Source organism: Tursiops truncatus, chromosome 19 (genome assembly GCF_011762595.2).
Source record: "Tursiops truncatus isolate mTurTru1 chromosome 19, mTurTru1.mat.Y, whole genome shotgun sequence".
Lineage (NCBI taxonomy): Eukaryota > Metazoa > Chordata > Mammalia > Artiodactyla > Delphinidae > Tursiops > Tursiops truncatus.
In genome coordinates this window covers 17,427,864-17,449,170 of record NC_047052.1, presented here as the reverse complement: position 1 = coordinate 17,449,170, position 21,307 = coordinate 17,427,864, and the positions used below count along the sequence as shown (strand labels likewise).

Here is a 21,307-nt window from a genome sequence, read left to right as displayed (position 1 = left end):
TTTTAACACTTTTTAGTTTCATGTTGTTTCTTTGGTGTCTGGCAGCTAAACTTCATACTACAGGAAACCAAAATCTATTCAGTCCTTGGCTCACAGTTGTTTAAATACAGATGACTTGATGAGAGGGAGAATAAGGACCAACTGGTTCCTTATATTTTTAGATGGACAAAAGAACATATTTTTTGGTAACTTTGAACTTTTTTGTTCTCATTCACAGCTCTATCTTAATATTACCTTGGTAATACTTTCATTTCCACAGTTCAGATCAATTGATGTACTTACGAATCACTTACTGTATATTTAGAGCTGTGCCAGAAATAGTAAACTGGCTGAAAGTAAACTGCTTTGATGAGAACCAGAATTTCTTTAAAATTTGTTTGTGTGTGTGTGTGTGTGCGTGCATGCGTGCATGCATGTACTCATGCGTGTAGGCACGTAGTCTGTTACGTCTTCATGTGATGTATATGCTTAGTGTACACATACATGTATGTACACATACATACATAAGCCAGCATGTCCTTCAGATGCATGTTATCACCCTCTGTTAAACTATTGGGAGTTTCAGAAAGGTTTATTTAAAACTATATTTGAGGCACATCGTACTACATATTTAGGTGTTTATGGTCTAAAGAAAGTCAGGAAGTGGACAAAAAGAAATCAGTTGAGCTTTTTTTTTTTGTCTCTTATGTGTTTGGTTATAGTTTACGCATTTAGAAGAATTTCAGTGACTACTTGTAAAATTTGACTAGTGAATGCCATACATTATCTTTATAATGTGTGTTTAGTTTTAAGCCTTTATTAGATTATACTTAGAGTAGAATTGATCAGTAATCCTTCTGGTACACAAGGACTTTTTCCTTCTAGCAAATATAACTTTAAGATGACCAGGCAGAGAATGCAGTTAACACCCTCAGTTCCATAAAACCATTTTCCATTTGCCACAGGAATTGAAAATAGGAAAATACATACACTTTAGTGTGTGTAGTTGTTTGAACTTTAATAAGTATGCTTTTAAAAGGTTAATTTCATCATAACAATTATCCAAGCTCTTCAAGTTTAAATCACACATGAACTTCATGAAGATACTTTATATTTCTGTAGCTTGGTGATATGAAGACTAAGAAGTAGAAGATATAGGTAGGAGTTGCATTAAAAATATGCAGAGAATGTGCAAGAGAAGAAAAATGGGCATTTTAAAGTATTTAGAGTGGTGTTAGCATATATGAAAAAAGTTTGCTTTAACCATGTTGTTCTCAATTTCATAGAAATTCTCTTGAACCCCTTTTTGTTCCTTTACTCAACAAATATTGATTGAGTATATACTCTGCTTTTACTGACTATACTAAAATAAATAAGGTAGGTGTAGCCCCTTCCTTTGAAGTAGGAAAGACAGAAACAAAAAGAATAATAAGTACATGTTGGGGTTGTTATAAGTCATAAATGAGATACATGTGTCATCTAACCCTAACACACAACTCTGTAAGGCAAGTTTTATTACCTACATTTTCAAGGTAAAGGAATTTGGGTTAGTGTGGCTGGAACGTGAACTGGAATCCTTTCAAAATGCAGTGTCTTAAGCCCCTGCATTTCTTCCTCTAAATGACTTATTCTTACGGGCAGATTAAACTCCTGGAGGACATATACATTATCAGTTTCTCTTAATTCATTAAATCAACAAATGCTTAGTGTTTAATTGTCTACAAAGTGCTATGCTTTGTGATGAGAGAAATAGAAACAAATAAGACCTGCTTCATGCCTTTGACCAAATAGCTATAAGAAAGGAACACAGCATCATGTTCTTCTTTTATAACCCTTGAGTGTGATTAGCCCACTAATTATACTTGATGGGCTGGCTTTTCCATGCAGTAACAGAGAATGCTACCTCAGCCTTTCTTTGAGAGCATCCTGGGCAGCCCACTGAAAGCCCACCCTGCAAAACCCACTCTCTTCTGGGTTGTTCTGGAAGGCCCAGAGGAGCCCAGGGTAACACAGCTCTGCAGCCGCTAAAGGGTCTTACTGGAAACATTGGAGCCCCCAGAGCCCAGCTACCAAATAACTGGCCCCAGAGCAGCAGAAACAGGACTTGCAGCATAGACTTACTTTGACATTAGAGTCCTTTTTTAAAAATTAATTAATTAATTAATTCTTAGCTACATCGGGTCTTAGTTGCAGCATGCAGGATCTTTCATTGCAGCATGCAGGCTTCTCTCTAGTTGTGGCACACAGGCTCCAGAGTGTGTGGGCTCAGTAGTTGTGGCGCCGGGGCTTAGTTGCCCCACGGCATGTGGGATCTTAGTTCCCCCACCAGGGATCGAACCTGTGTCACCTGCATTGGAAGGCGGATTCTTAACCACTGGACCACAAGGAAAGTCCTAACATTAGCGTCTTTGTTCTTCATGATACACTGGTAATCACCAGCAGTCTCTCATTTTAAAAGACACAAAGTAGAAAACATAGATTGTATCTACCAGTATTCATCTTGGTGTAACAATGAGATTTATTATTATTTGTTATTAGTTAATGAGCCTTTTCTTCCTCTTAGCTTTATTAAATTTTTTACCATTAGGGAACTACTTAAAGAAAGTTATCTTTAATATACGTAATTACACTCAACAATATCCCCATGGTCTGAAAAAGCCAATGTCCCTGCCACTTAGCAGATTGTGAAGTAGTAGCCAGAGCAGTAGAAGGAAAACCAGGGCAGGTGAGGACAGTAAGTGTCATGGAAGCCTAAGGAAGAGGATTTCAAGGAGAGGAATAGCCAGTAGGGTTAAATGTATCAGTTGGATGGTTTAGGCTGGAATTAAGAGAAAATGCCCTCTAAAATTAGATTAAACATTTAAGAAATGTATTTTAGATAGAAGAGAGAAAGCAAGCGTAAAGGGGGGGGTGGGTCTTCTCTTCTCAGTCATAGGTTCATATGCACACCCTGGACCAATGGCAGTCACCAGGAGAAGGCTATGCTCTGACTGGCCCAGAGGCTATCTTCCCTTGAAGTTGAGGTCGTCCTTCCCTGAAACACATTAGGAGAGACTAGAAACCTGAATAAAATTGGAGTTTGGCTGTAAAGGAATAATGGAGAAATAAAATCTGGGTAGACAGCCAACAATGAGTCCTACAAGTATCAAGACAAGAGCTAAAGACGTGGGTCAGATTTAGGTACATGGAAATAATTGGTGCCCTTGGAGAGAGACGCTTAGGGATGGCACTGGCAGCTTGCAGAGGGCTGAGGGTTGAATGGAAGGTGAACCATGGATAAACTGAGTGTAGACAGCTCTTTTAAGACGTTTTGCTGTGAAGAGGAGGGGAGGGGAGTGGTAGAAAGAAGAAGGTAAAGAGTTGAGTAGTGGCATTTCTTATAATAATGAGAGAGACCTGAACATCTAAAAAAGCTAATGGAAGGGACCTGACTTAGAGGGAGGTGTTGAAAATGCAAAAGGAAGACGGAATAATCAACCTTGGACAGTTTCTGGGATCCCAGTGGATGGGATCCAAAACACAGGTGGAGGGATTGGTCTTAGCCAGGAAGAGGGACAGAGGGAGGAGAGGAGGAATTGGGTGGAGATGTATACCCATATCTTAGCTGTTGAAGTGGGCATTGCCTTTTATTCCTGAGTAATTTGTGCCAAAGACACCCCCGGCTTTTACTCCATCCCTAACACCAGGTGCAATTGCAGGCTACTTTTATGTTGTTTGAATTATTAAAGTTGTATCATACTTGTATAACCTGAAAAACAATTTTTTATTTTTTTGCCTAATGAACCATTGATTAGTCCCATACACCAAAACCGTCATTATAAAGAATTTTATAATATAATATTACTGAGAAGCTGGAAAAAATATTAGAATTTTAGTTTGAGGATTTCCTGGGAAGTCTAGGGCTGAAAATAATGGATTGTGCTGGGGCCCAAAGATTGGCCCTCTTTTCCCAATCCCAGTGTCTTATATTTACCCAATTAAATAAGGTCAGCCTAATCATCTAGAATTGTACCCCCCAAACAGGCATTAATGCTCTAGATCAGTAGTTCTCAACCTCAACTGCACTGTGAAATAGCCTGCAGAGTTTTTTAATAATATCAATACCTAAGGTCTACCTTCATAGATTTTATTTTATCTTATTTTTTTTTTAACATCTTTGTTGGAATATAATTGCTTTACAATGGTGTGTTAGTTTCTGCTTCCTCCATAGACTTTAATTCAGTAGGCTAGGGCATTAAAACGTCCAAAGGTTTTTTGGAACTTTAATGGGTTGAGAACCACTACTCTAGATTTTCAAATGAAAAACAGAATAGTTTATATTATTATTATTTGGGGGGTACCAAATTACTTTATTTGAAAGAATGGTACTAAGGAAAGAACTTGTAGATGTTTCGGTACAACTTACAGAAAAGGTAAAGGCAACCCAAACATGCATGCACTACCTTGATGCAGGGAAGTCATCCCCGTGGCTACAGGAAGCCAGCCTAAGGCTTAGCTCTCATTATCACTGTTTCCCAGGGTGTGCTTGTCAAAGAGATACTCTGCCATGCCAGATTCGGGGGCCCCCATCTTGCGCAAGTTGGTTACGTGGTCACCCAATTCTTTAATGGATTTCACCTTCTCATTCAGGTAATGAGTCTCAATGAAGTCACACAAATGGGGATCATTTTTGTCAGTGGCCAGTTTGTGCAGTTCCGGTAGTGACGGATTCACACTTTTTTCCAAGTGTAGCGCACACTCCATTGCATTCAGCCCATTCTCCCAGTCATCACGGTCTGGTTTCTTGATATCCTGAAGGAAGATTCCACCACCCCGTTGGTTCTGCAACTTCATCAGTTTCTCAGCATGTTCCCTCTCCTCACGAGACTGGTGAAGAAAGTATTTGGCAAAGTTCTTCAAAGCCACATCATCGCGGTCAAAATAGTATGACACGGACAGGTAGACTTAGGAGGCGTAGAGCTCCAGGTCGATCTGGCGGCTGATGGCAGCCCCCGAGCCCTGGTGGTAGTTCTGGCGCACCTACGAGGGGGACGCGGTCGTCATGGCGGGCGGCGGAAGAGAGGCGGCGGCGGGGACCTTGGGGCGGCCGGAGGGCGCAGTGAGGTGGTGGCGAGGGCTGGCGCTGAGCGGCCGGCCAGAGCGGGGGTCGAGCGCCGGGTTCCGTCCAAGCACTGTTGAAGCAGGAAACCGCGGCGACTCTCTGCGAAGACTGCGTCCAGAATCGTTTATACGATTAAGGAGTCAAAACTATGTATTAAAAATAAATGAGTGTGTACGACTCAGAATACACTAAAAACCATTGAGTTTTATACTTGAAATGGGTAAATTGTAGGGTATGTGAATTATGTGTCAATAAAACTTTTTTTAAAAAATACCATGTGACATTCTACATTTTGAGGGAGAAAAGGGAAAAAATTCAGTGAATTCAGTTTAATGAACATTTTAAATAGAATAGCTACTCACTACCCTCAAGTTGTCACAGGCTTGTCAGGAAGCAAACAGAGAAATAACTGTCAGGCGTGACAGTGACCGTTGTCATCTGTCCTGGGTTTCGGTGAGGTCCGGGGGGTCACCGTGCAGCAGCCCCTTCATTTCTGACAGTCCTCGGGTACGCTGTGAGCTCACCCGTGGTCCTCCTGGGTCTTCTTCCAAGCGAAGTGGAACATAGCCCTCCTCGGGGCTTAACTCCTGCAGTCTCCCTCTGTCTCCTCCTCTTCCTCTTCTGAACCTCCATTCTCTGCCTCCATCTATTTCTAGGGTTCCCCTCAATGCCTCACTCAGTCTTCCTCCCCCATGCTCTCCCAAGAGTCTGTTTATTTTAACTTCAAAAAAATTTATACAATTTTAAAAGTTACTTTCCATTTACAATTATTACAAAATATTGGCTATATTCCCCATGTTGGACAGTATATCCTTGGGCCCATCTTACACCCAGTAGTTTGTGCCTGCCCCCCCCGACCCCTATGTGGCCCCCCCCCCCCGCACCTCGGTGACCACTAGTTTGTTCTCTGTATCTGTGAGTCTGCTTCTTTTTTTGTTATATTCACTAGTTTGTTGTATGTTTTAGATTCCACATATAAGTGATACCATACAGTTCAATAAAGCTATTATTTAAAAAATTAATGGGTACAATAATTGAAACCTTAAAGGTGAAGTCAGAGAATTTTCAAGTGCAGCTTATTCATCATATAAGGTCTCATCAGTGAACTTTGTTTAGAATGCCTGAGCTTGGATGAGTACATGTGGGAAACTCGAGATTCCTGGTTTTATGTGGTTTTATAGGCCTTGCTCCTCTGCTGTCTCCCACCCCACCGCTGATCATCACTTTGTTCCTGACCCCTACCCCAGATTGTGGGTGGGTATTGAAGGTCTTGGGGTGAGAGGAATTAGAGAAGAGATGAGGTTGGCTGTTTTGCATATTACTTGGTAATAAATTTTTCTGAAAAACCCTGAAAGTTTATTATTTTCATTTTTAGATGAGTTAAAATTCATGATAACTAATTATTGTGTACAGTACACACCCAACAAAGTACTTTTTATTAAACCTAATTGAAATAGTACCTCTATTAAGCCTTTTCCAATTGCCCAGAGTTTATCTACTTCCCCCTCCTCTATCCTCCCACAGTATTTTGTCCATTTCTCTATTATAGCACTTACTTCATTCTGCTGTATCCATATTTCCTTTTCTTTCTCACTTGTCTAAACAGGAACCATCTTTTGTTCAGCTCTGTATCTCCCTGCACCTAACACAGTGTCTGACATAATATGTCCTCAAAACCATTTTTTTTCCAGTATAGATTGGTTGTGATTACCTGTCTGTCTTCTCTGCTGCCTTATGAGAGCAGAGAATTTTTTTTTAATATGAATAATGAATTAATGAACAAACAAACCAAAAAAACTAAAACATAATTCACAATTCCACTGGACAATTAGTCTTCACGTATGTTTTCAGATTATTCTGAGTCCAGGCTCATGAGGTTGCTTCCCTTATCTTCAGCTCTGCCCACCATCAATCCACGATGTACCCGACACAAAGAGCACAAAGCACCCACTTCTGAGTGCTGACTGTTTATCTCCCTCCCTTGATTACCTCAAAAACTGTAGTTTCTTCCTCTCTTTTAAACTTCAATATTTGATGTCCTATGATTGTCCTTGAATGCTGCTGTTGTGTGTCTTTTAATATTTCTAATAACTACCCTGTCAATAAAATTAGTATATTAATTTTCTTACCATTGGGAATTCCCTGGTGGTCCAGTGGTTAGGACTCTGTGCTCCCACTGCAGGGGGCGCGGGTTCGATCCCTGGTCTGGGAACTAATACCGTGCATGACATGAGGCGCAGCCAAAAAAAAAATTTCTTACCACTTCTTATCTCTAAATTGAGGTGGATAATGGATTTATAGTCCTCCAAAAGGATTTTAGTTGAATCAAGACATCAGGATGGGGACTTCCCTGGTGGCGCAGTGGTTAAGAATCCGCCTGCCAATGCAGGGGACACAGGTTCGATCCCTGGACCAGGAAGATCCCACATGCCGCGGAACAACTAAGCCCGTGTGCCACAACTACTGAGCCTGTGCTCTAGAGCCCACGAGCCACAACTGCTGAGCCCGTGTGCCACAACTACTGAAGCCTGCGTGCCTAGAGCCCGTGCTCTACAACAAGAGTAGCCACCACAATGAGAAGCCCTCACACCGCAACAAAGAGTAGCCCCCGCTCGCTGCAACTAGTGAAAGCCCGCGCACAGCAACAAAGACCCAACACAGCCAAAAATAATAAATAAATAAATAAATTTATTTTTTAAAAAAAGACATCAGGATGGTTATAATAAGCCACCTGGACCAGCTCAGAGCTTTGTTAATGAGGCCCAGATTCTGTCCCATCAGAATAGGGCCACTTCTCATAGGTGCCTGCCCTTCTCTCTCTCTCTCTCTCTCTCTCTCTCTCTCTCTCTCTCTCTCTCTCTCTCTCTCTCTCTCTCTCTCTCTCTCTCGCTCTCTCTCTCTCTCTCTCTCTCTCTCTCTCTCTCTCTCTCTCTCTCTCTCTCTCCCTCCCTCCCTCCCTCCCTCCCCCACCCCCACCACCCCCACCGCCCCCATTAAAATCAGAGTCAGAGGCTTATTTCTCTTTGGTTCATTACTCCTGAGACCCTCTGAGGGTGAGGCAATCACATTGCCTCAACTGTTTTATTACTATTCAGGGAGAAGCCATTTAACTAAGACTATTAGGCACAACATTTTTATGGCCAGTTCATATTCTCATTCAAAATTATCTGGTATTATAAGTTTCGACAAACTGAGTTCTAAACCTAAACATACTCAGTATGACCTTTACTTCTCCTTTTCAAGGTTGAGGTAATCTTAAACAGTATTCTGTTTTTTTAAAGTAACACACACAGACACTGACATTTGCTGTCCTTTCCTTTCCTTTCCTTCCCTCCTGAGGGGAAACAATCCTAAGCAGAACATTTAAGAAATCTCTTATACAAAAAGCTTGTTGAGGATTAATGGCTTGCCTTTGATGGCTGCCTTTGATGGCCAGATCTCCCTCCACTAGGGACACACCTGCAGGCAGAAATCCTCCCCTGCCTGCACTGGACCTTCGCCAGCCAGTGCTGTAAGGACTTGGGTGGACCTCATTCTTTGAGCATTTCTTTTCTAGACTAGAACTGACCCGTCTCTTCTCATCAGACCTCAATACCCTACTAAGTTATAGCTTCAGGGATATTAATAGAATAAAATTCTCTTGAAAACTGTACCCTGGTTGCCTTGATTGGGATCTTTTTGTTCTCCTTCCAAACCCCTCAGCCAGTCATTTAGAGATTATTGCATTAGATTACTTCCACAGGTAGTTAATTTTATCCATGTCCCCCCCACCAGGTTCCTTTTCTGAAGGTAATTAATATTCAAAGTTCTCTGTTCAAAACTCTCCTATTCGAGTAGTGCTGAAAAGGGACCCTGCCAATATTTGTTATTCCTTTTCCTTATTTCTTGAACATGCCAGCTGCCTTGACTAATTGAGTGTTTTTCGTGTCCAGCGCAAGGATACATTGGTCTGGGTATGAGGACTTGCTTGTTTGGGAGCCATTCTTCCTGTTCACAGTGACCAAGCCTCACTCAACTCTGGTCCTTTAGGTGATTGTAAACTCAGCTCAGAGGACTATGTTAATTCCCATGTCGCAGAGGGCCTTTCACTTGTAGCCTCTGTACTGACAACAAAACCGCTCAAGTGTTAGTGAAACAGGGACTTCACCAGTCTTGACAGAAGACATTTGCCTGTCTTGATGATCGGTTTTTTTGGTCCCATCAATTCAGATATATCTTCTGAATTTTATCTTTTATAGGACTGACAGTGTGACTTCTCAAATACCAACCAATCCATGTTACTACCCTGAAAGGTGCTGTTTCTCCTTTGGTTGTTCCTCCTTCTTGCCCACTTGAAACCTTATTCTTACTTCTCACTACCTATCAAGTGTGACCGTTTTTTAGGGCCTTTCTCAAGTCCATCTCCAGGAAACCTTTCCTTGACTTTGGCCTTATTCAGTTTGGTGTTCAGTCATGTTCTATACCATCTACCTTAAGCAGTTAGGGATTTCATGTCTATGCCTGTCGTTTGTGAGGTGTTGAGAGCAGGGACCATACCTCTTACTTTTCCAGTACCATATACAGCCTACTGTCAGCACAAGTATTCACTTGGTACTCACTGAATTGAACTGAATCAGATCAGATGTCAAGGAAAGTTATGGAAATTCTTCCTCATCTCAAATAAGATGTTGACTTGAGTGACCAAAACAAGACTCACTTCAGGATGTTCCAAATAGGTTAGGTATCACACATTCTCAAGAAGATTCTTTTCCCTTTTTAGAAGTCAGGAGAAGCCTTTATCATTTTCTAACTGAAGTAGTAACTTTATTAATGATGTTTTTTCTTGTCTTCAATAGGCTGCACATTAAATGGCCAAGAGGTAAGACTCACTGTCCACTATGAAAGTGGGTTCACTATCTCCAGGGAAAATGGAGGTTCCAGCAGCATATTGTACCGCTACCCCTTCGAAAGGCTGAAAATGTCTGCTGATGATGGCATCAGAAATCTGTATCTGGATTTTGGTGGTCCTGAGGGAGAACTGGTAAGCGTGTTTCTGAAAAACATGTTTATTCTAATAGGTATTCTCTTTCTTCCTATTGCTTCTTACCTCTTCTATAGAAAATTATGGGCTTACAGACTGATATTCCATTTGGAGCCAGGAAATTCTTCAGTTTTCAAAGATGCATGGGTTTGGTTTTGGGGTTTCACTGGGTTTTTTTCCCACATTAGGAAATCATTCCCTTTTTTAAAAGTTTTGTTTGAATTTTAGAAAGAAAAAATAAATAGCCATTTTAAGAAACAGGCTTTTAACAAATATAAGGTACAAAATACTAAACCTGGCAAACTTTAATAAATGAATTCTATCCATTGATATTATCAGCAATTTGTTGGGATAAGAGTTAAAAGTAATAAAGTGACAGTTGCTACAGAAATTCTGCTGATCAGAAAAAAAAGATATGGAGATATGTACATACAGCCATCATCTTTTTTTTTTTTTTGCGGTACACTGGCCTCTCACTGTTGTGGCCTCTCCCGTTGCGCAAAACAGGCTCCGGACGCACAGGCTCAGCGGCCATGGCTCACGGGCCCAGCCGCTCTGCGGCATGTGGGATCTTCCCGGACCGGGGCACGAACCCGTGTCCCCTGCATCGGCAGACGGACTCTCAACCACTGCACCACCAGGGAAGCCCGCCATCATCTTTTTTGACTTCCTTGTCCTTTAAAGGAAATATCAACAGGAATTCATGAGTCCCCTTGGAGAACTAGAGAAGTGTGTCAAGTGTACTTTAGAAATCAGAAATCATGATAAAGAAGTCAAAGTCATGCCATTTCTCTCTTATCAGTATTGAGCCAGTAGTTCAAGTCTTGTCTTATACGTGAAATCTTATGTCCATTGACACAGTCACGATAGGTGTAAATTTGAAAAACAGAATCTTGAAATTTTAGAACTGAAACAGATCTTAGGGATAATGAAGTTCAAACTCCAAATGAGAAAACTGTGGCTAGAAATCTTATTTTATTTTATTTTTATTTATTTATTTATTTATTTTGCGGTACGCGGGCCTCTCACTGTTGCGGCCCCTTCCGTTGCGGAGCACAGGCTCCGGACGCGCAGGCTCAGCGGCCATGGCTCATGGTCCTAGGCGCTCCGCAGCATGTGGGATCTTCCCGGACTGGGGCACGAAACCGTGTCCCCTGCATTGGCAGGCGGACTCTCAACCACTGCACCACCAGGGAAGCCCTAGAAATCTTATTTTAAATGATGAACCTTTAGGAAACTATGGATAGCCATGGACTTCAAAAGCCTGTTCATCTGATGTCAGCTGTCCAAATTAGAGACCTGTGCTTAGAAAGGTATAACTAGCCCTCCCAGCTAGCTTCAAGAGTTGTCATTCCCACCACAAACCGATAAGGGGTATCAAAAATCATACACATAGATGGTCACACTTCAGCTGAATTTACTGTGATTCCCCCTGGGAAATATACTTACAGTCAGTGGTTTCCATATAGGATATTCCTCTTTCCTTTACATCTTCCTACGTGGCATGGTGAAATCTAGTACACCACCAATAGTGTCCTAATTGTGGATGTGAAATTTCACACTGGTGTTTAATTTTGACATAGAATAACCTTACTTCAGAGTACACTTCCATTTGCGGCTCTAAGTTCCGAAGAGTTGCCATAAATCTGGCACATCCATTATCCAAGTTCTTTTTAAAAAGTAGAACATCATGTCCAAATTTGTTTATTTTGCATGTTTGTTTATTAAAGCATCTGTATATAGCAGTGATAATTAATGTCCTTTCTCCACAGACCATGGACCTGCACTCCTGTCCGAAGCCGATAGTATTTGTGTTGCACACATTCTTGTCGGCCAAAGTCACTCGCATGGGACTGCTTGTATGAGCAGCAAAAAAATCAGTAAAGAGCCTTGAATGTCACAAGAAGTATTTCCACCTCAAAAAAAAAAAAAAGCACAAAAAGAAAGCTCTTTGCTCTCTCCTCCAGCACAGTGCCTTGACAAGGACCTACAAATCACTGCTGAACTGTAACCATGTTTAAAGAAGTGCTTGCCTTTTTCAAACTACCTTGCCAGAAATTCTAGGACTCTAGTAAGCTGCAAAATAAGGCTGTTGATTTATTGTCTAGTTTCCTAATGTGGTTTCTAGGTAATTAGGTTTATTTCCCTTGATAAGAAGGGTGGCTCATTCTTTTTCTTTTTGGACATAATCAAACATCTAATAGTTTCTTTTTTTTTCTTTTTCTTCTTCTTCCAATAGAATTTGTTTCAGGCTTAGCCTTGATCTTTTGCTTAGGACAGCTATCTCTAACCAGGTGCTAGTTTGCAGCAGCCCGTGCTTCTTGGTCACTCCATATAGTTTATACATTTTGTTGGATTTTACTGTCTTCACTTACTCGTTCTACCCTAGGAAGTCCTTGAATTGCATCACCAAAGGGTTCTTCATCTGTCATGGCTCTCCCTGCATCCCACCCTGGCCATCACTTCCCACTGCATCACAAGCTTTGCCACTCATAAGTGCTAACTTTAAGACTTAGAACTTGCCAGATTTGATTTACCTTGCCTTCCACTCCCTTTCTAGTAGTGACCAACTTGAAAAACAAGTTGGAAACCACTGCTTTGAAAGAAAAGTTTTGCTTGTTTTAGGATTTTCTGATTTTATCTTTTGTAGGAGCCAGGGGATAAGATTTATTTTAAAAGAAAATCCTCATTTTAGCCTAAGCCATTTTTTATTGCTTACCAAATGTGCCTTTGGTTAGGGTTAGTGGAGCTTTATTAGTTTGAATTACTGGATATCACTGCCATTCCAGGGAGATCATCTATCTAATATTGAAGAATAATTTTTGCGGTGGGTTTCCTTAGTGCGGTATCTTTTTTAGTTGGCAGATCTCTTTAAGGAAGACAAATCCTGGAGAGCCAGCTTGTTGAAAGAGTACACTTTGTCAGTGAAGCCAGCTCGCTCTTTAGCACAAACATCATGGCACATTGCTTTGAGCTGTGTGAGCCCATGCAGGATCCTGGCCCTGGCCCTCTCCCTCTGTGGCAACAGAGTGGCATCCGTCAGCAACTCTAATTCAGTGCTGGCTCAGTGATGCATCCTACAATGGGCAGGGTGATGAGACCATGGAACAGCTACCTGGGCTTTGCTAAGCGTTGTCAGATATCATCATTAGCACATAGCAGCAGTAAGATTGCTGATTTTGTAGTACTGGAGAACTCAGCTTCTTTTTCCTAATTATGAAGGAGTATGTATCTGAAAACATTTAAAATAGTATAATAGCTATATAAAATGTCAAGGTTAGCACAGTCCCCAGATCTGAAAGAAAAGGTAACACTGACTTTGATGTTCTCTCTGCTCTCTGAAGAAAGTTCTAGGAATAGTTCTCATTTACTAGAGTTATCAGGAATGCCATAAGAGGACGTGAGCACTATGGAGGGTGGAGAAGGGTAGCAGTCCAAAGATGAAAAAGAAAAAAAAACCCAAAAACCCACAAATGTACTATTTGCAAAGCAAGAGCTATTTGGTTTGAGTGCAGACTGACCTATAGGTGGGACATATAAAAGAGCAGACTCATGAGCAGAGAGAGTTCTAGTTGGACATTGTAACCTCATTGTCTTCCCTCTGCCCCATAAATGAGTTTTTCCCCCAGCTCCAGTCCCCAAAGTCTGATCTACTTAAAACTGGAAATTGAAATCTAGACTAGAATATATCTTTTAAGAGCTTTTTTATGTTTTGAAAATTCATAAATCTAAGTTTGGTTCCATCTGGCATACGTTTGCAAATCAGAGAAGAAAGAATCTTGAAGATCCAGCTATGGTTTCTGGAAGCAGAATTTCAACACACAATACCCTCAGATAAGGGAGCTTAGACACTTTTGGCAGTGAGAGTATTATTAATCTGAGAAGTCGAACAATGCAGTCACAGACTTTTGCAGCAAAGCCATTTGGTGAGGTTTTCTGTGTTAGTATGAAAGGCTAAGCCACTGAGAATATTTTCTGGGAGAACTTCTGAGCCACGCTGCTCATTCCTTCTATGAAAAAGATCTGTTAAAAGGTATGATTAAAATGTGGGCAGGAGAGGTAAGCATTGTGTGCATTTCGGCTCATTTTGCTCAAGCTTTAGCTGTCATAGCACCAAGATCCATAGGTTTCTAGTATCTTTTGAGTCTTGATGTGAAATGAAAGTGTATGGAGGGTTTCCTTTGACCACTAGCGCCCCAAGAGCAAGAGCCCTTCAGCTGCTTGTTTAACATACTTCAGCAGCTTTCCAATCATGGGTGACCAGGTTGTTCTTTAATTGTGTTTGTGGGATTTTCAAACCACAAATGAAGTGCTTTTTATGAATGGGACAGCCTTGATAAATAGGTATTTTGTATTAAGATGCCAGAATGTGGCAAATTATTTTCAAGTGATAACTGAAGAGGGGCATTTTTGATATTTCACATCTTTTATAGAACAGCTGACTTTTCACTTCTTTTTCATTTTGAAATAGGAAAATTGTTGAGAATGTGGTGGGCTTCCATGTGTAGAGTGGAAAGGAGCTGCATAGTAGTGCCCCCTCATTCCGATGGACACTCCTCGTGCCCTCGGGAACCGGGGCTTAGACGTCTTCTCCACATTCCACACAGACGCCTACGAGCAGCCAATTGGTGTGTGAAAATTCTTCCTCCTCATTCTCTAAAACGTCTCCGCTCCCTCTCCCCCCGGAAAAAAAAAAAAAAAAAAAAAGGAAAGGAAGAAAAGGCTCAATTATACTTTTTCTGGAAAAGGTGAGTCCTTTCCTGAAGTCTTCAAACAAATCTTACCTGGAAATTAGTATCTAATATTTTATATGAAGAAATACTTTAATGTATGTTTATACAGTATTTATTAGGTAGTTGTAACTATAAACTCAGCTACCTAGTAGAGTTTCAGATTAAATATTGGGACATGTACAGGAATCAAAAATACTACTTTAAATGGCATTCATCTATTTTAAAGCCATGTTTTAGCACTTTTTAGGCTAGCTAAAGTCTGATAGTGCTTGTTTTTATCATCTGTACTCTCACAAAGTTTGTTATTGACAATTATTGCATGCAGGAGGGATCAAATTATTTATTATATTTTTATAAGTGGAAAAATCACTCTAACCAACACATGATTAAAGTTGTTACTGATTATTTTCTTAATTTATCCTCCTAACAGAATGGTAACAAAGCCTTTTTTAGCCGATTAAATGCACTTAGCTAATAAACCAAAATTTACTCTTTAAAAAAAATTTAAACTGTGTGGAATCTGGACAAGACTATGTTTCTCCTAGAAAAAACACATTTCATTGTAAATGGTTTTGATGGATAAAAGTATGTCCACTTTTGAGAAAAGGTTATAATGGATTTTTTTAATTTTGAGAGAACCTCCAGGTCTCCTTGTTTAATTTATATCCATATTTTTAATTCAAATTATCATGTAAGCTGCTATGCAAAATCTATTAAAAGCCCTACTTACTCAAAGAGTTAAACATATTTGAAGCTTTCAGGGAAGACCTGTAGACTTAAGCACTTTCTCTGCTTATTTTGTATCTTAGACACTTATGCTGAATTATGTTCTTATTATTTTCACTGGTTATAAGCTATTGATTGTACATAATATTTAAACCATCCAAATATCTAGCATACATTTTCATGTCGCTGCCATCCACTGTTGACGCCATGAATGAAATGGCTGGTTAGAAAGCCAAAGGTCGTTTTCTTTCAATATCCAATGAAGTAAAATGCTGGATCTCTTTGGTCTCAAAGCATATTGAGATCTGCGTATCTGTGTAAGGAAAAGAGACTTCTTTGGGATTCTGCTTAAACTTTAAGTTCAATTTGATTATAGTCATATTCATTTGTTTTATGTATCTCTATCAGGTATATTACGTGCCAGGTGGTATTATATCCTACCTTGAGATTGGAAATCTCTTTCATTTAAATTTGAATTCTTATTGTGGCTTTTTTTTTTTTCTCCATTAGATCAAAGTAGAGGACTCTGACATCTGCTACCATTCTCTCTGTGTCCCTATTTTAATTTTTTGATAATCTACAATTATTTTGTTATATATACTGTCTTTAAAAACTGACAGCAGCAGTCCCCCAACCCCTGCCCCCCTTTTTAAGCTATATATTTCACTGTGCTGGGCATAGAGACACTCAATAAATGTGTGATGACAGACAATTCTAAAATAATTATGCTGTATATCAGGATTATGTGTTTTGAGCAATATAGCTATTCCTATGGTATAAGGATATTCAGTGAAATTTATTTTATACTAGTAATAGACTACTTAAGTGGTTGATTTGAAACCCTTTCTCTAAAGCACACACATACACACATCTAGCAGATCAGTGATAATTTCAAGTTAAAGTAAGGTACAATTAATAGACAATAGAACACGTCTCTTTTTGACACTAGTTAAACTGCCAACTGGAAGAATGGTTGTTGTGTATTAACTTGAAAAATATTTTAACAAGATTTCTTCTTTTATAAACTTGATAAACGTGAGCTTAATTTCTTGTCACCTCTATTCTTCCTTTCCATTTTAGGTGACTGAACCAAAGCATATTCTGGTTTTAAAAGTGAATCTACATTTGATATAATGCATAAATATGCTGTTTGTAAATGATTGCTTGCTCTCCAATGAACATTTGATTGTAGTCAACAAAAATCTACCAAATGAACTGTAATCCTTGAATTGCCACAAAATAGATTAGTTGAAATTAAAAGGATATAACAGAGAAATGATACTTCATTTTATTGTAAGATTAGGTATTGTGGTAGATTTCTAACTTCTGAGTCCTGTAAGTACTTTACTCAGTTTTGTAATAATCTTACCTCCCTGCCATTGACACAAATGCAAAAGTTTTTGAGTCCCTCTTTATCCTAGTCACATGTACACCTTTGGAACCTGATTATCACCTCTTCCAAAGTGATAGAAGTCTCTTATGAATAGACAAAAGGTTCTTTGGGACCCTAGAGAAATTTTTGAAACTGCAAACCTAATTAATGATATATTAATTCATGGATTCTTTCATCTAATAAGCATTTATTAATGTACAGTTCTGCACAGGCACTCTGAAAGGTCCAAAAGAAAGTTCCTGCCCTCAAGTAGCACATAATCCATTACTTCTCAATCACACCATGCCATCTATTTATCAGTCAGAGGTTAAGTAATTAACCACCTCATATTTTTACCAAAGCATTTGCAGTTCTGCTTATCTGGCAAATTGGAAAATATTTAACAGGATGCTCAGTCTTTGATCCATGCTAGCATGAAAGAACTCCAAGCACATTTTAGTAGGTTGGTCTTTTCATCATGCATCATTTTTTAATTCAAAATCAGGCTTTAGTTTGTGAAGGAGACTAGTGTAGAATATCCTTAGTAAGATAAATCACAACAACGACAAAAAGTTAGCTCTATTGCCCAAAGTGGATCAATGAGAAAGTCTTTTTAAAGAAAAGTTTCTTTTAACTGTAAAGAGAAAAGATAAATGTATATTTCATCTACCCACTTTATAGATTGTGCTGACCTAGTCATTTTCACATTTGCAGCCTTTAAACATCTCATTTGCTGAAAGTCCTTACATGTGGTAGATGGACTGTTGCTCCATTTGAGAGATCAAAATAATGAAGATATTTAAAACTTAGCAAAATTCCACTTATTCTAGAACACTCAGACATTCAAACTCAGTAGAAAGGGCACCTAAAAAAAAATAAGAGCAGTTGTGTGAATTTTTCCATATTTTCCTTCAGTAACAGTCCCTTTCCATCTAGCTTGCCTTCCATCTATCACTAGAGGCAGCCTTTCAGGCAACATCCTTTGTCATGCCCAGAAAGGCCCTGAGAGGTCAGTGATTGGAATGGCTTAGGGAACACAGTCTCATGGGCTCCTTCCCCTTGGTTTTCAGCGTCCTGGAGTTGTGCACACAAATTAGGTCATGCCTTCAATGTCTTGGTCTTTACTTTAAACCTGCCCTTTGACAATCAGGTGCTAATGATTGTATACTATTGGAACCAGCACATAAGTATTGTCATGTTAAGTGTCTGTTCCTCCTAGGTTGGAAGAAGTGCTTTCCTTCTATCTCAGTCCTGTTCAGGTGGGTGTCAGTTACATTTTTTCACCTCTGTTTTGTGAATTAACAGAATTTGGAGGAGGAGAAATGATCTAAACTAAGTTTTGGGTTTGGCACGATCATCAATCTTGATGATACTCTTCACACCTTAAAGCAAACCTGCCCTATCATAAGAACCAATTTCTGATTGTTTTTCTCTAGTTAGGACTCCAGTGTTATGTTTACAGTCTGTTGGATGGATTCAGCGTGATAAGACCTGGGTGCCCAAAGAATCTGTTTCCCTTGTGGTACCAGACCCAAGGTCCTTTAGAAAATAATGTGGCAAACCACTACCTATAAAGGCCTGTTTTGGCTAATCTGTGCAAACTTTTATTATACCCTCTTGTATGTATTCTGTCCTACGCAACTCTCATTTTTTCAAGTATTAAGACTTAGAAAGCTAGGATGACACTTCTACAAAGAATTAGAAGTATGTGATAATCTGGTGTTTTCCTTCCTTTTGGAACCCTGTATTTAAACAAGACTTCTTTTTAAGTGTTGTTTAAAATTTAGGTCTCAAGTCTTCTGGCATCACCAGACTACCAAATCAAAACCCATGGCATAAAACAGGGCAGTATTTGTGTTCGTAATAATAAGCTTTATGTGTACTGTGTAAGTATAATGCATAGACAACACTTTCCCTTGAGTTGCACATCAACATAGAGCATTGTACATTACAATGAAATTTGCAACTTAAGGGTATTATATATATAAATACATATATACCTTTGTAACCTTTATACTGTAAATAAAAGAACTGCTTTTAGACTTGTATTTTTTTTTTCATTTTTTAATGTTAAAATAGTTTCAAACTTAAACAGGAAAGGTTTAAGAACAGTACAAAGAACTCCTACATCCGTGTCACCCAAATTTCCCAGTTGTTAACATTTTACCACATTTGTTCCATTACCTTCTCTTGTCTTTTTCTGCCATGATGCTCATCACCCTTAAATTCTCTAGTGTGTACTTTACAAACACAAGGACATTCTCCTGTACTGCCACCCTACAGCCCTCCCAATCAGGAAGTCAACTTTGGTACAACACTACCACCCATCCACAGACCCCATTTAAGTGCTCCAATCGTCCCAACAATGTCTCCTTTTCCCTTATGGCACAGGATCCTATCCAGTATCACATGTGTTTGGTTGTCACATCTTAGCCTCTTCTGGTGCCATTTTTAAACAGATTTAGGACAACTCCAAACTCTTAAAAACTTAGTTTCGGTTGTAGTTCTACCACTGACCATCTGTGTGATGGGAGCTTAATCACTGGATCAATCTGAGCTTTATCAAACTTTGAGTCACACAGAGGAGGGGCAAGTGAGAGATGGTTTCTCAAGAATCATGTTTGGAGATCACTGCTCCATTTATTTCAGTATCAGTCACTTTGTGTGATATCTCAGCAGAATTTTGCCCTGGCCCTACCTCTCCAAAATGTTACTCATCTGAACCTTGTTTTTTATAAATTTATTTATTTTATTTATTTATTTTTGGCTGTGTTGGGTATTCGTTGCTGCACGCGGGCTTTCTCTAGTTGCAGCGAGCGGGGGCTACTCTTCGTTGTGGTGCATGGACTTCTCATTGCGGTGGCTTCTCTTGTTGCATTCTCTTGTCCATTCACTTGTTGGAGCATGGACTCTAGGCACGTGGGCTTCCGTAGTTGTGGCTCGCGGGCTCTAGAGCGCAGGCTCAGTAGTTGTGGTGCACGGGCTTAGTTGCTCCGCGGCATGTGGGATCTTCCTGGACCAAGGCTCAAACCCGTGTCTCCTGCATTGGCAGGCGGATTCTTAACCACTGCGCCACCAGGGAAGCCCTGAACCTTGCTTTTATTCCTCCTCCTCCACACTGTTCATGCCCCCAACCAAGAAGCTTCTTAACAAATTGCTCAGAACCTACTGCTTGGCATGAGCCCTAGAATGCTGGAGTTTGTATAGTCTGATTTTATGAGGTTGTATTGGCTAAGGAGAGTTGATTCACTGGTCCAAGCTTGGGTTTACAACAAGTGCCACATCCTCAGCATCAACAGAACCCAATATAGAAAAGTGCTGTGCAAGAAAGAACAAATGGGCAGCCACTATGGAGAACAGTGTGGAGGTTCCTTAAAAAACTTATAGATAAATTTACCATGAGATCCAGCAATTCCACTCCTGGGCACATACGCGGAAAAGATAAAAACTCTAATTCAAAAAGATACATGCACCCCAGTGTTCATAGCAGCACTATTTACAATAGCCAAGACATGGAAGCAACCTAAATGTCCATCGACAGAGGAATGGATAAAGATGTGGTACATATATACAACAGAATATTACTCAGCCATAAGAAAGAATGACATAATGCCATTTGCAGTAAAATGGATGGACCTAGAGATTATCATACTAAGCGAAGTAAGTCAGAAAGAGAGACAGATATATGATACCACTTATATGTGGAATCTAAAAAAATGATACTAATGAATGTATTTACAAAAGAGAAATAGAGTTAGACATAGAAAACAAACGGTTACCAAAGGGGAAGGGGGGGCAATAAATTAGGAGTTTTGGATTAATAGATACACACTACTATATATAAAATAGATAAACAACAAAGACCTACTGCATAGCACAGGGAACTATATTCAGTATCTTGTAATAACCTATAATGGAAAAGAATCTGAAAAAATATATATATATATCTGAATCACTTTGCTGTACACCTGAAACTATCACAACATTGTAAATCAACTACTTAAAAATAAAAAGAGCAAATGGAATTGGGCATTTGCAAGTCAATGACTTTCTCCTTAAAATGTGGGAGCTGAGTTCTGCTCTAGTGAAAAAGAACATGAAGTTATTGATCTGATTCAGAATCAAGCCTAAACGTGCTCCATGTGCCAGCCCACAAATAACTTAGATTTAGTGCCTTTATTCCCCCTTTCCTTCCTTCATTCACACCTCCACCCCAGCAATGGCAACACCACTGCAGAACTGAGGTGTCCTCAGAGCCTGTTTTCAAGCTAGCATCCTAGAAGAAAGTCAACGACCAGTGATCCAGTGGGATGGGGAGGAGTTCTGGTTTCCCATCGGAAGGACAGAAGTTCCTCTAGGAGGCGGGGCTTCCTCCC

At 39.8% G+C, this 21,307-nt stretch overlaps 1 protein-coding gene and 1 pseudogene across 2 annotated transcripts in view; one reads left to right on the top strand and one right to left on the bottom strand.

Annotated features, from left to right (window-relative positions):
• The window catches only part of SNTB2 (syntrophin beta 2), a 102,485-nt gene extending 83,506 nt beyond the window's left edge, over positions 1-18,979 (top strand). The window contains exons 6-8 of one of the 2 annotated variants that reach the window (XR_002176458.3): positions 9,916-10,100; positions 11,873-12,171; positions 14,572-18,979. Coding sequence is in view for 1 of the 2 variants with exons in the window: in XM_019935606.3 (XP_019791165.1) it covers positions 9,916-10,100; positions 11,873-11,965 (278 nt within the window). In the remaining variant the exon portion in view is untranslated. Of the gene's footprint in view, positions 1-9,915; positions 10,101-11,872 lie in introns of both variants that reach the window. The other variant, XM_019935606.3, reaches the window with a different exon arrangement.
• On the bottom strand, positions 4,447-5,022 carry LOC117309272 (ferritin heavy chain pseudogene; annotated as a pseudogene).
• Positions 18,980-21,307: the final 2,328 nt, after the last annotated feature.